This window comes from Dermacentor andersoni, chromosome 5 (genome assembly GCF_023375885.2).
Source record: "Dermacentor andersoni chromosome 5, qqDerAnde1_hic_scaffold, whole genome shotgun sequence".
NCBI classification, from domain to species: domain Eukaryota; kingdom Metazoa; phylum Arthropoda; class Arachnida; order Ixodida; family Ixodidae; genus Dermacentor; species Dermacentor andersoni.
The window spans coordinates 175,695,823-175,711,101 of NC_092818.1; the positions used below are offsets into that span (position 1 = coordinate 175,695,823).

General features: G+C 46.0%; 1 protein-coding gene across 1 annotated transcript in view; it reads right to left on the reverse strand.

Moving 5' to 3' along the window:
- Positions 1–15,279, reverse strand: part of LOC126531645 (atrial natriuretic peptide receptor 1-like) — a 92,834-nt gene that overhangs the window by 47,409 nt on the left and 30,146 nt on the right. Inside the window, exons 2-3 of the mRNA XM_050179263.3 lie at positions 3,337–3,489; positions 2,108–2,265 (exon numbers count right to left, since the gene is read on the reverse strand). Of these exons, the coding sequence (XP_050035220.3) occupies positions 2,108–2,265; positions 3,337–3,489 (311 nt within the window). The remainder of the gene's footprint in view (positions 1–2,107; positions 2,266–3,336; positions 3,490–15,279) is intronic.

Genomic DNA, 15,279 nt, shown 5'->3' on the forward strand with positions numbered 1-15,279 from the left:
GTCTATGTTGGCGGTTTTATTTCTACAATTCTACAATATCATTCGCGCTTGTATGGGTATTCGAAATGGGCGTCAAAGTGAGCGCCAGTCACGTGCAGCCACTTGTGCTGCGCCGAAAGGAAAACAAAAGTAGTTGGGAGCGCTTGGTACACTTTTGGAAACTGGCTTGAAATGGCCAGTCTAAATGTTCAGCGCGACAGGTTTAGCACTGCTGGGGCCGAGAATCCTCGAAGGAAGTGTTTGTTTTTCCTTGAGGAATAGATACGAGGGAGAAGTCGTTCCGAGTGTCCACACTTGCCGCTTGTGTTTATATACGCCTCCTCTCGGAAAGTCTAAAAGGAAGCAGCGGCAAGGCGAGTGTTTTTTTTCCTTCGCTGCCTTTAGACCACTTACGAGGAGGTAGCCAGCGTAAGGTTGTTGCGGAAGAGCAAATGTCTAAATATAGGCGACAGCATCCTTGTAAACTTTGCGTGTGAGAGTGAAGCTCCCGGAAGAGTTTTCAAGCTGCCAGGAACCACTGTGGCAAAGTAGTGGTTACTACCTGACGCTGTGCTTAACATCATCAGGAAAGTCAGAATGAGTTACAGTGGAAGTCGTAGGCCATTCCATCTAATGAACAGCAATTTACCTACGGCCCTGAGCAACTTAAATATCGCCTTGTGCTCGTACTTGCCTGTGGTGTTGAAAGTTAGATGATGAGAAAAGCTAGAAGGGAAGACAAGTACTGCGCGGTGAACTATGAAAATAAGAGCTAAGAGTAACTCTGATACGTCATAAGTATAGGACAATGTGGCAATGAAAGATAGTTGACGGTATACGCTGTCCTAGTGCATTATCACTCTACGCATCTACCCCAACCTTCTGTTACCCGATGTGCACAGTGAATGAGCAGCTGTAAAGCTTACTATGACCTGCCGCGGTGACGTAGTGGCTTTGATGTCTCACTACTAAGCCCAAGGTCGCGGGATCAAATCCCGGCCGCGTCGGCAGCATTTCGATGGAAGTGAAATGCAAAGACACCCATGGTGTCGTGCATTGGGTGCACGTTGAAGAACTCTACATGGTCAAAATGAATCCGGGGCCCACCACTACGGCGTTCCTGATAGTAATATCATGGTTTTGGGTCGTAGAATCTCAGAATTTAATTTTAATTTAACGTTTACTATGACGTAACAACTGGCCACCTTCTTTAAACTACACGTCCGCATTTGGGGCTCAAATCCGCAGCCGTTCCCGTCAATGACAGCCTTCATCTCGACGGACTAGCTTACTTATATAGGTCAATCATTGATGCCATTGTGCTTAGCCAGGCAATGCCTATCGCCACGACTTATATAATGGTGTCGCAGCTACAGGCAAGGCATCATCAGTTTTCTGTGACACCTTCGTGTGGAAAACCAGAATTGTGTGGTAAACCAGACTTGGGCCTAAAACCCGGTTTCTTGACAATCTCGTATTCACACTTCCAATTCATGTGTCCTCCAAGTCTTTCATGAGACTCTTCACACACTAACTAATCTGCAAGACACTGATTACTTTCCATTGACCTTATCCCTCAGAAGGCCCGTCCACTGCGAAGAGCTTCAGCTCCGAACGATCCGTGTTGTACTTGCAGCTGCTGTGATGCATTTACGGCTTTTCAGTAATCGAGAGTGTGTCGGGTTTGCTTGCCGCCACAATCAATTCCACTGGAATCCTCTGGTCATTCACCCGCGCCTCCACTTGTCTGGCATTGTACTGAGCAGATAAACTCAACCTTTCCAGCCGATCTTGTGCCTTAGTCCGAAAGCCGACCAGATACCGCAACTATGGGTGCACGGATCGCAACTAAGGGCGAACTTATGCATCACGAGAAAATGAATCATGCTTGCTCTAACTCGAACTAAATCAGTTGGCTTCATGGAAGGATACGGGATCGACACACAAGGCAATATTTTTTAAAATGACTTGCTGTGGGCATATGTAGTGCTTGATTAGTAAGTAAACGCAAGCGCAAACGTCAACACACGCACACACGCACACACGCCCTTCTTTTCTGCACTCGACATATTTTCGCTCGCATTTTTGGCAACTCTGCAACTACTACGTCTATTCCGTGACAACTTACCACTCGTTCCATGTAGTGAGGAAATCGATACTGCGTGCGTGCGCGGTGCTTCACCTCGTTGGAGAAGCGCATGTACTCGTCCGACACTGGCTGATTCAGGCTGATAATCATCAGTGACTCGAACGCCTCCCGAAGCCGCGCGCGCCGCTGCGGGTCATCTGTGCAAGTCAAAGTGGGAAAATAATGATGTAATATGCAGAGAAGCTGTATTGCACATTACATGCTAGGTGACCATCTATTTTTTCCACATATTGTTGCCTGAACGACTAACTGATAGCAAGGCTTCTAGCGATAAAATCTAAACTTTGAGAATGCGACTTTTTTGCGGGATGAATTATGATATTTATGTCATGCTCGTCGGCTTGTGGCCTAGCATTTGTCAGAAAGAATACTAAGAAACAAAACGAAAAAAAAAAAAATTGGCATGTAAGTGATAGCTTACTGTTGACTATTTTTCTTTTCCTTTAATTCCGTGGTGCCGTCCCCTGATAGGAGGTGTATATATCACTTAAAAATGCTGTCATTTCACTTAACAATAAAGCCATGCAAAGGCTCAATTAGCAATCTGATGTATACTTATGTGTGCTTTACTCTCAGTCCGTGCTTTTCAACGGATCCCCGTATATTTTGTATTACCAAAGAGTAGGAATTATCCACTCGAAGAAGATGCACTCTTCGAGACACGTCACCCTCTCGTGTCACAGAGACTGCAGGTTCTTTAGGTGGTTATAATAAGAACGCAAGTAATTGTAGAGTGCACTTCCGCTAATTTGACTCCTACGAGACTCACGATATCGTTTTGACCTGTCTGACGACTGGCTTTAGAAGGTGCTAACGAAGCGCAGAATTTTTTAGGACATTTTAGTCTTGAAAGTAATGCCTTCGACGACTGTGATGCGTTCCTGACACTAAAAGCGTTGGTACATGTTCTTCGAGTGAATTCATTTCCAGTGACTGCGTTCGGGCAGCGTGTGTCCTCTATGCGCCATTCTACATACTAGATATGTTTTCTCTCTCTCTCTCTCTCTCTCTCTCTCTCTTACTCCCCATTCTTCTCCTCACGTGTGGGGTAGCAAACTGGACTCAGTCTCGTTAACCTCCCTGCCTTTCCTTCTCCCCCCCCTCTCTCTTTTTCTGCGAGCCTGACTCCTAGCCACGACGTCTCAACGCTCCAGCGTTGCCACTTCTGTGGACGGGTAAGTGAAGAAATATGTTCCAAGTGAGCTTACCGACGCCCTTGGACCACGACATGTTCCCAGCAGCCTCGCCCTGGAAGAGCTCCGGGTAGAGGAAGGCATACTCGCCGGATGACGTCATGCCCAAATCCTGTGCATGCTCCAGCATTGTGCGCACCTCCTTCTCGCCAGTCAGCAGGACCACGACTGTGTTAGGCCAAGAAGCCAAGTCATTGAGCCATTAAAGCTTACAGAGAGACGCTCTAGTGTTCATAAAGATATGTATCATACCACGACACAGCAGGCACGAAAAAAAAAGAAACAAACTATAGCTTTAACTTTCAATAAAGACGAAAAACAATATATAGAGAAATATACATTTATTATGACAGATAAGCTGAGAGATCGGCCTGAGTCCTAGTTCTGACTTGCTACTCGGCATGGGGGAAGGGAGACGGGAGTGAAAATAAGAGAGAGGTGTTTATGATGAGGGTTAAGGGGGGGGGGGGGGGATGGTGTTGAGTGAGCCTGAACAGCGAAGACTGTTCGAAGTGTCAAATCTAGGCCGCTCTCGTGCAAGAACTTGATGATAGCCTTTATGACATCACGCCAGCAAGAATCCGGCCAAGGTCCCAATAGAGCTTTTTCAGACAAAGGTTAATTGGTAAACATGAAAAAAAATATTGTACCAATGATTGCCTTTGCACAACGCACCGCGGGCAGGTGCACAAGACGTGTTCTGTCGTCTCGTGTACCTCGAACTCCTCGCAGTCGGGACTGTTTGCACGGCCAAGTAAGGCGTAAGTATAGTCTAACTCGTCAATTACAGCGCAAACATAGACGGAGGACAAAAAAGACGACGTAGACAAGCGCTGTCTGCCAACTGATTTTTATTTTTCAGAACCAAACATATATACCCTAAAACACCAAGACAAAAGCGCCCTCTAGAAGCAACACCCGACATGAGAATGCATTCAGAATTTTACCTAAGATGAACGAGAGCGCATGTGCGATCTCAGGAAACCCAGTTCTTTTTCTGTTAGTGCGATAGATGGCTTACTAACCGAGTCGTCATCGGCAATCGCTGCTGCTTCAATGATAATTCTAGTGGTTTCATTGGGATGCCTAGCCAAGATGGTAGTCTCCTCAAAAATTGGGACGCAGCCGCATTGTGCGCAGTGAACCCCCAGGAAGCCTTCCCGCCCTTTGCGAACTTTATTGCTGTGTTCTTGTAACCTAACGTTGATACATCTACCAGTCTGTCCTATATAAGACCTACCACATTTCAGGGGAATCTTATACACTATACCTTTCGAACACCCTGTAAACTTCTTCCTATGATTAATGCTGCAAATACTACGTTTCTTAGCCGCAGGATTGGTTCTGACGCAAAGCTGGGCCAGTTTTAAAACTGGCCCAGCTTTGCGTCAGAACCAATCCTGCGGCTAAGAAACGTAGTATTTGCAGCATTAATCATAGGAAGAAGTTTACAGGGTGTTCGAAAGGTATAGTGTATAAGATTCCCCTGAAATGTGGTAGGTCTTATATAGGACAGACTGGTAGATGTATCAACGTTAGGTTACAAGAACACAGCAATAAAGTTCGCAAAGGGCGGGAAGGCTTCCTGGGGGTTCACTGCGCACAATGCGGCTGCGTCCCAATTTTTGAGGAGACTACCATCTTGGCTAGGCATCCCAATGAAACCACTAGAATTATCATTGAAGCAGCAGCGATTGCCGATGACGACTCGGTTAGTAAGCCATCTATCGCACTAACAGAAAAAGAACTGGGTTTCCTGAGATCGCACATGCGCTCTCGTTCATCTTAGGTAAAATTCTGAATGCATTCTCATGTCGGGTGTTGCTTCTAGAGGGCGCTTTTGTCTTGGTGTTTTAGGGTATATATGTTTGGTTCTGAAAAATAAAAATCAGTTGGCAGACAGCGCTTGTCTACGTCGTCTTTTTTGTCCTCCGTCTATGTTTGCGCTGTAATTGACGAGTTATACCATGGAATTCCAACTAGCCCGTAGTCAGACCTTGCTTAAGTATAGTCGAGTTAACGCCACACTTAAGCTTGCCTAACTTCTTTTGATTGTGAGCGGTAATATTATGTATAGGTCGAGTCCGCGAAGGCGTCGATGACGGTGAGTCGTCAGCGCCCAGTATTGTCTGGGGTTGTCCTACAATAGTGTATACGCTAGAGAATTAGTGTCTGGTCGAGAAAACAGCATGAACACTTGGGTGGCATTATTGCGAGCCATCTTGACTTCTTCGTTGGCAAGCTCACTTTCATATAAACAACAGTGCGGACGAATCTGTTTAAATGCTGTACGATGGCCAGTTCTAAGGGCGAAATTCTGTAATTCTACGACATCTTGAGCAAACAGATTATAAGGTTCTTGTTCAAGGGCAGAATCAATCACTTGACACACTTGTATTGCTTCACAAAATATAGTCCAGTATTGAGGTGATTTCATTGGTATAAAATGGACTGATTCACTGCAATTTCTGCCGCCGATGATGTAGTTTGGTGGTGGGGTGGAAAGAGCCTCCGATGGGTATTACGAATTCCGCTCTTGAAGTAGTTGGAGACACCGATCCGTCAGTATATATATGTGCTTGGAAGCGGCATATACTTAGAAATATGGGATAGGACGAATTTTCTAAGGCCACATGAGGGTATTCGTAACTTGTTAGCAACTCCCGGAATAGAGAGGTGCAGCAGAGGCTTTGACAAAGTTCATGCTGGGACGCTCGCTTCATTGGCTGGAGCAAAACGTGATGGAATGGCGCTCTCATTATGTAATGGAGGTTGTGAAAAAGATATTTCTGGATGTGAAATCTGAATCGTTGAAAGCAGGTGACGTTCGGTGTGGGTCAACAGTCAAAGATAGGCTCTTAGAGGTTCGCAGGAGCGGTAAACCTCTATTGGGCAGACGCGTTGATCAGCAATCGTGCCTTTGGTTGACGTGCAGCGTAGCAGACAGACATATTCGCAATGCTTGAGCATGTCAGCTCTCAAATATACGTACGAAAGAAGGGCGAATATTTGCTATGATAGGTAAACTATATTGTAGGCAGTAGGCAATCTACAAGAAATGCTACTTAAAATTGGAGCAATGATCGCTGTGATGGGCCCCACTTCACTAATGCAGCATATCTGAACATGTGTACGAAGCTGTCTAGCTTGGACTTGACCGTTGTCACGTGCTTAGACCAGAACGTGTTTCGGTAATTAATGAAACCTAAGAATCTGTGATGCATTACGTCTGGTATAGGTGTGCCGTCAATTGTAATCTGATATCGGTGTGAAGAACAAGAGAGATAGAAAGAGAATGCAGGGATGGGAACTTGGCTGCTCCTGGTTTGCTACCGTACACTAGGGTAGGGAGAAAGGTAAGAAAGTCGGGAAAATGGAACGGCAGAGAGGTGACGCGAGCGCACATACGACAACGTTCATTGCACGCTGTTGCCTCAGGGCTTAATGAAAAGTGAATAATTAATTAAAGTCAAATTGACTCATCGCTTACCCGGAGCACATATATGAAAGAGTGAGAGAGAGTGAGTGCGAGAATCAAGCGATGGCACTATGGCGAGAAAACCTGTTTAAGAAATAGTCGTTATTGGAGGAATTCTTCTCCAGTCAATCTTTCGTCCGCTAGCGCGCGCTGCCTGTAGAGTACTGAATAAAAGATATAATATTGTGGTTTCAAGGGAAAAATACATTACCTACTTTTCTAAGTCATAAGTTGCTGTAGTTTTTTTTTTTTGTGATACTGTCTATCCGAGTGCATGCTGATTCCAGCAAAGAGACAGAGATGGGCCGTATTTAGTTTATTGAAGGTGCCGTAAAGCTCCACCTTCCTGTTTATTCATTTCATGGGGCTCACTGTTGCCTACGTTTCCAAATTTGTGTGCGGGAGATGTCTGCATTTATTTTCTCTCTCTCTCTCTCTCTCTCTCTCTCTCTCTCTTTATCTCTTATGATGCATTAAAAAACCGTTCTAAAATCTTGCAGGAGTTTATGTTGTGGATATTGTAGAACTTTGTAAACGTTAGATGTGTACAGTATTTTTTATGAAACATGTAACGTGTAAACTCCTGAACCGTTGCTTTGTGCTGTCTTTGGGCTTTCGATGGGTGGCGGGCCCAGCTAAGCTGCCGTAACGTAGCTTTTACCTCGTTATCCTTACCACTCATGTACAACATTTATATGTACCGAAATGTTAAAACAACTGAACTTCAAACTTCACACATACAACAGCATTCCAAAGCTTTCTCTTGGCTACCCTCTCCAGTTGTCATTGTACTTTCTCTCGCCAGCGCGCATGTATATTCACAGAACTGTTGATGCATGCGGTTTCCTTGTCATATATTCTTGGAATGGGGAAGTTGTGAGCATGATGGCTGGGCTATGCGGTGTAAATAACATAAAATGGCAGTGAGTGTTAAAGAGGCTATTGCCCGAGGATAGCGGTCTTTCATAACACAGCGCAAGCTTTCTGAGCAGTGTAGCTCAGTGCACCCAAAATGCAAAATATCATACTTTTGTTCACTATACAATATCAGGGACTGCGAACAAACTCTGTCACTAACCTTACTTCTATTCCAACGCCGTATTTCAAAGTGCCGTTGCGGTTACGTTACGTTCGGCTTACGAATCCTGTGGGAAGAGAGCGATGGCGGCATCAGTGCAGTGCCGCATTTTTCTTTTCATTTCCGCGACCGCGGCAAATGAAATTATAATTTTCATTGCTTGGTTCACTGGTTATTTCTCTTGGCTATTTTCTTCATTTCTGTAACTTCGTAATGAGAGTTTACTAATGGAGGGGCGTTTCGTTTTTTTCCTGATTCTGGAGACCTTGCAGGCTGACAACTGGGAGCCAACGAAGTGCACGAGAAACTGTTACCTCGTAGACGCTCATTACGGGAACCCATTAGGACTTCTGGTGATTCGATGCTCGCGTCATATACACTCCATTCCACTCAGGGTAAAGTGGTAATGACTCCGCACTTCTACCCAACCGCGGCCCGTCGAGTATAATCTGTTCTGCAAAAGATCAGAACATGACCATGAGTGAGGTTTTTGCTACAAATATGAGTGACTGATGTTGATGTGTTTATTCGCTAGAGCCACTGACATAAGCGTGACCACAAACAACAGTTACAATTACCCTTAACGGAAAGTGCCGTAGCAATGACCTCGTCGTCATTTTTTTTTTTGCCGGTCTCATTCTTTCGCTTTTTCACATAAGTCAACAGTTTACTAGTTGATGCTCATGGTTTTCTGCAAATAATTATGCGCTTGGCCGATAATACGCGAAGATCTAGCATACGGTGTCGGACAATCCTGTGTTAACATTTTTTTCATTATAAAAACGTTTTTTTTTTCTTCACGGAATTAAAAGAGAATCAATTGTTACGCCAAAAAACGGGATACTGCGGTTAGATTTTGTATACCAGCTATACACATAACAGGTGCACACAGTATACTACAACACTGACACGTCTCTATAAAACCTGATACAAACTAATATATATATATATATATATATATATATATATATATTCACAAAGAAAGAAAGACGACCGCTATGGCATATATTTTTACTTATATATTTATATACGACTGTTAATCCAGCCACCGCCATTTCGAAAGCGCACTCTACAGATATCAAGCAAGCATGTGACAGAAAAAGGAATATCTCCGACAGCCGGCGCTATCCTGATACAAGAAAGACCAATTTCCTGGTCCCACCGCGATGGCCCTCCGACTAGTTGCGGAGCATCCAAGCCGGGCGACGACTTCGGAAATGGCCAGCACTGGCCGCGCACTTTATAGGACCGCTGTGTTGGGTGAGCGTGCCACGAAGTCCTGCCATTGCGTGGCCTCAGAGGCGAAGGCAGCAAAAGCGAGGCGCTAAAAAAAGCTGACAAGCTTGGTGGATCATCCCAGCACAGTCGTAGCACGTCGACCCGATGCCCGCGTTTACTGCTCTTGCGAGAGGAGGTCGTGAATATATACGGGCCTTCGCAGCGTTCGAGTGGAGTGGGCCTGCGAGCAAAAAGCTAAGTTTGTGGGAAAGCGTTGTGTTGAAATGTAGTGCACAGATAACGTGCAGACGTACGCGAAACTTTGAGCGTCTTTGAAGCCTCTTTGAAACCTGTTTCAATACTGATGCAGGGTTCAGGTCCACGTCTAGGGTATCTAGTACGTATTATCTCGTATTGATTATTAACAAAAAGTATCCCTTTGTTGCACTCATCAACAGGGACTCATTTGCGCCAAGAACCTGAGTAGACTGGAACCGTCTCTCTTCCTAGATAACTGCCATCTATTACTTGTGAAAAAACCGGTGTACTTAGGTTTAGATGCACGTTAAAGATCCCCAGGTGGTCCAAATTTCTGGAGTTCCCCACTACGGCGTGCCTCATAATAAGATCGAGGATTTGGCCCGGAAAACCCCATAATTTAATTTTTTTTCTTACGTTAAGAACTAACAAGACAGCCACTAATACTTATATACGTGCTTGCCCCTCCTCTCCGTGAAGCTTTCGCGCAATTGAGAGTATGAAAACAAACAAACAAACAAACAAACAAACAAACAAATAAATTAATTAATACAGGATGCGGTTGATCTTAAGCGCCAGAGAAGTAGAAAATCCGAAGCACGAGGCTGATGCCTGACATATGAGCGTAGCCGGCCAGCCAATGGCAAAGAGCATTATGAACGAAAAGCTTCGTGAATTCGGCACCAGGGCCGGTATGATGCAAGACTTTATTTCGTTCTATTCTATTGATTTCTCATCGCTTACCGTTCACGGCCGGCAGATCCCGGTGGTAAAGTGGACGAAAGACCGCTCGGACCACTGACGAGACGCGAAAAGAAACAGCAGTGTTGTAGAATCGTTACAATATCTCGGCGTGTTGCTGTTTATTGTAAAGCAAATTACTTCTGTGAAACACTTACGGGAAATAGGGCCTGCTTCAGCCTGTGACTGTGGCCATGAATTCTTTAATAACTTAACTTGACCCTTAAAAATTCACGAAAATGTTATATTCAGTTTCGCAACGTAGTAGAAAACACTGGGTGTAGAAAACTCAGAAACTCCTTTGAGCATGACTCTGACGCCACCCAACTATTTACAGGTAGTAAAAATACATTCATTTTTTTTTCTTGATTCTTACTGATCACATCGCAGTTACGCTGCCTAGCGTTTCTAGCCTTAGAAAAGAACGGTGAACGCGGTGCTGCCGCATAGGTCAAGCATAGTTGCGGGACGCGGCTTCATCTGCGTAGTCATTCCCGTTCACGCTGCACTGTCCTGGAAGCCATTGAAAGATTATGCTCTGTCTCTTATCATGGCTGCGATGATAAGTCTGTCGAATTTCTGAGGCCAGTTGTTCAATGGTTCCGTGATGCATTGGGTTTTGTATGCGGTGAAGGGCTGCCCTGGAATCACTTAAGACTGGCCATTGCTGCGGTGATTCCTGTTTAATGAAATCAAGTGCAGCACGGAGTGCCGGAAGTTCTGCACCCGTCGAGGTGGTAACACACGAAGTATTCGACCTGATTTTTTCAGATTTTGCCGGGATGACGACTGCAGCAGCAGAGCAGTTGAGTTTTACCGACGCATCTGTGTAGACATGTTGCCGGAACCTGTGCACGTTGTAAATGTGATCCAAAGTTGCTTGCTTCAAAGCTTGCAACGACGCTCCAGCTTTCTTTCTGATGACCGGAATTGTCAATTTTACTTGCGGCCGGTGCAGCACCACAATGGGTCTGATAATCGTGTAGCAGGCATGGATTGTGAGGGCAAGTAGGACTGATGCCTTACAATACCTTTGGCAAATGTAGATTATGACCTTTTTGCTGGCAAGCGAGCAAGATGGTGTTAGGGAATCTGAGTAACGTGTCGGATGTCTGCTCTTATGACATCTGTATCAATGTAGACTGTTAAAGGAGCGTCTCTTGCAATGACCACTGTTGACACTGCCGTTAAAGCCTTCTGAAGTTGCGCGCGGACTTAGACGCGTGTCACTCCTGAAGCCCATATGCATATGTCGTTTGCATATACGGAGAGCTGAATGGTTTGCGGCAACGAATCGGCGATACCAACGAGCACCAGTTTGAAAGGGGCAGGGCTGAGTACTCCGCCTTGCGGTACACCACGACTGGTATATATAGCTAGGCGGCATTGGCCCGTCTTCAGTCAAAATAAAGATCTTCCATTCAAATAGCTGCGTATTCAGCGAACGACATGTCCACCAATCCCTACAGCTTCTAAGGCGTCCAGAATTGCATGATGATCTACATTGTCGTAGGCACCTTTAACATCAAGGAATAAGGCCGCCGAAATTCGTTTCAGGTGTTTCCGGTGCTGTACATCCGTTACAATATCAATAACGCTAACTATTGACGGGCGTCCGCGTCTTAAGCCAGCCATTACCTCTGGATAGACGTTGTAATATTCCAATTACCATTCTAGTCGTTTAAGGATCATTCTCTCCATTACCTTGCCGACGCAGCTGTCCAGTGCTATTGGACGGTAAGATGACAATTACAATGGAGATTTGCCTGGATTAAGGAGCGGAACTAGGCGACTGGATTTCCACGTCGTAGGAACCAAGCCGTCACGCCATGATGCGTTGTATAGGTCAGGAAGTGCATGTCTGGCCCCTTGAGCAAGGTTTGCAAGCGCAGAGTATGTGATGCCATTGGATCCTGGTGACGAAGATCGGATGCACCCAGCGAGTGCGGCCTCTAGTTTTTCGATCGAGAAAGGAGACTCGATACGAGGATCCCGGGAGCAAGGGGGGACAATAGGAATAGGTGTACAAGGCTAGAACGTCGGGCCCGCGATCATTGCACAGTAATCTTCGACTACGTCGACTTCTTGGCGTCCTTGATGGAGGGCTATAGATTTAAATGGACGGCGCTGTTGAGGAGCTGTTCGAAGCCCACGGACTGTTCTCCAGACAACCGGCAGAGGTTTAGGCGGATCAAGCGACTTACAAAAAGATTTCCAGCGTTGATTGTGAAGTACAGCAATGTGACGCTGAATTTTCTTTTCAATGCGTCTGACCTTTCTAAGGTCGTAAACCGATTTAGTCCGTCTGTACCGCCGCTCCGCTCGCCGGTAAATAGCATGGAGGCCCTGTATTTTCGCCTCAAAATCCATGTATTTCTCTAATGACCGAAATGAACTCACAGCATCCTGCATGGCCTTGGCGATCTGAATTTCCAGTGGGGACGAAAAGCATTTGTGGCACGCGTTTTCCATAAGTGCATTAAACATGGACCAATCGATTGTTGAAATTTTGATGAAATTTATTTGGTTAGCCCTTTTATCTTCAGGTAGGTAGGAATGTGGTCGCTTCCGTGAGTTTCTATATCTGCGAACCAATGGACGCAGCGAGTGAGGCATCTCGACACAAAAGCTAAGTCTAAACAACTGCTATACGTCCGGCCGCACAGAAACGTGGGACTGCCATGGTTTAGGCAGCAAAATCATGGTCGCAAGCAAAGGACACGAGGTTTCTTCCTTTAGAATTTACCTTGTTGCTTCCCCAAAGTGAATGATGTGCGTTGAAGTCCCCAACAACAATCCATGGACCAGGAGTCGCGTCTATAATGTCACTCAGTCTTTGTCTATCGAAACGACTTGATTGAGAAAGGTAAACGCCCACTAGAGTAAACGCAATATTTTTTTTTCCCAGTCAAACAGACATATTTATTACTGTCATGAGGCCGTACTGGATGAACAACATAAATCAGTTCGCACCGTTTGTAGATAATCACCTTGCTAACGTCATTACAAGTCAATGACACGTAAGGTTCATATCCTGAAAGCCGAATGGCTTTCAGTAGGTTCGGTTCACAGACAACAATAATGGGGAATCGATTGGTGAAAACGTAATTGCGGAAATCAGCAATACGGTATTTCACTTCACGGGCATTCCATTGCATAATGGACACTTCCTTGACTTGTCTGAAGAAGGGCTGAGGCGGCAGTGCCATTGTGCTTGCTATTCGAGGCTCTCAAGAACCGGATCCAGACCGTCCAGCACTTGCAGGGTGCCCCGAGCAGATGGATCTGCATGTCATTTATCATCACGGGAATGACTTTCATTAGAGATTTGATTATTTCGATTACTTGCTTGCCTTGACCTTGCACCTGATCTGCTGGAGGATTTAATGCCGGAAGTGCAGGCCAGGCGTTTGTCGTGCACGTATGCACTGCGTCACTAGACACCGTGTTGTCAGTGTGGCTGATCGCCTTGGGAGCACCAGCTGCAGTAAGTAGCGTTTCTTATGACGGTATCAGTATTTTTAGCAGACGATGATGGTCTGCGGTGGGCACGACGCCGTCGCGCTTTGGCGGCGGCCTCTCTATGCGTCGAGTTGTCTCTCATCATTTGTTTGAGGACTTTCAGCTCTGTCTTGTGTCTTGGGAAGTCTTTCGACGATGCTTCTTGGGGACCAAAGCAATTGGCACATTTGAAGTCAGTCGCTTGGCAAGCAGCAGCGCGATGCTGCTCTGAGCATTTTGGGAGCACAGTCGAATTTTTGCATATACCGTTGGCATGGCCGATCTTCAAACAATTACGGCACTGAAGTGGTCTCGGAACGAAAGGTCGCACTGGATGACAAAAAAATCCAACTTTCACGTGTGACGGCAAGATTCCCCCCTTGAAAGTTATCTTCACACGACGTGATTCTCCTAGGCGACGAATTTCAATAATAGTTACATCCACTGTGGCGGGTTTAATCAAAATAGGCAGGTCCTTGTCGTTGATTGGCTCATCGACATCATAAACGACGCCTGATAAGGTATCGCTGCCCTGTGGTATTATGTTGCGAACATATATCGTGCCCAGCACTTGGATTGCGCACAATATATCCAGCGCTGCTGTGTTCTTGACATCGACTGCTAGGGTATTCTTACGGTGTTAATTCTCATATCCGTAATCTCACTCGGAACAAGAGCCTCTGTGTGACAGATATGGCTTGCCTGCTTAGCCGATTCAGGTCGTCCGTCGGCGTCTCGGGCAAGAATAGGATGGTATGAGCCGTGTAATTGTTCTTCGCCATCGCCGCCATCCTTGTTCAAGACGAGGAAGCAGTGACGATTCTTTTCTTTCCTTTTTCCCTTATGACTGTCAAGTGGTCACCGTCATTCGACACATCTTCTGAAGCAGAGTAGTACAGCTTGGTGTCCTCGCTGCCTATGTCGCTCATGAGGTGGTTGCGCTTCCTCGGAGCGACATGATGGTCTTTGACGTTGCTGCTTCTCCTCAGTACCTGGGTACAGGCCAGCTTTGATGAGGATACTGAGGACAATGTGACAGTGAATTTGGCAAGGAAATTGTTTTGTGGGTGGTGGTGACGGAGCCGTGCTTCTCCCAAACCCTGCTTCTATAGCAGGATTTTTTCATTATCACCTCCTTCCCTCTTCATTTTGCGTGTTAAGCCCGTTTATCACCGTCAGAGAAAAGCATGTTCGCGGTAGCAGTGGTGTAGGGAATCTAGTTGTGCGATCAGTATTTTCATCTCTCTTGCTTTCCTAGCAGGGGACTAAACAATCGCCGCAATTGTGCGTGTGCTAAGGAACATGTAGCAGCATACTTCGAATGCCTGCATCTTTGAGTCAAGAGTGGAGACAACAACAAAGTGGCCGGATTGTGACTGAGTTCACAATGTTTGCGTCTTGCGGTGCCCCTTATTCTGACCCCCTGCTATTCGTCCGTTCACGTCGAGCTTCCCTCCCTCAGCCACCCGAGTTCACCAGCGGGCTCGCGTAAACCAGCCCGGCGCACCACTGAAGCTTCTAAATGCGCTGAGTGCCCTTCCCCATTTTCGTTGGCTTTACAGAGTCAGCTTCCCTTCCGCAACTCTTGAGTGCGTATACACTAGCGAGTCGGGGTCGACCCGTGGAAACGGCCGAACTTGACGCCTGGCCTCTCGAAATAGTCGGCGTCTCCCCCGTCCTCCCC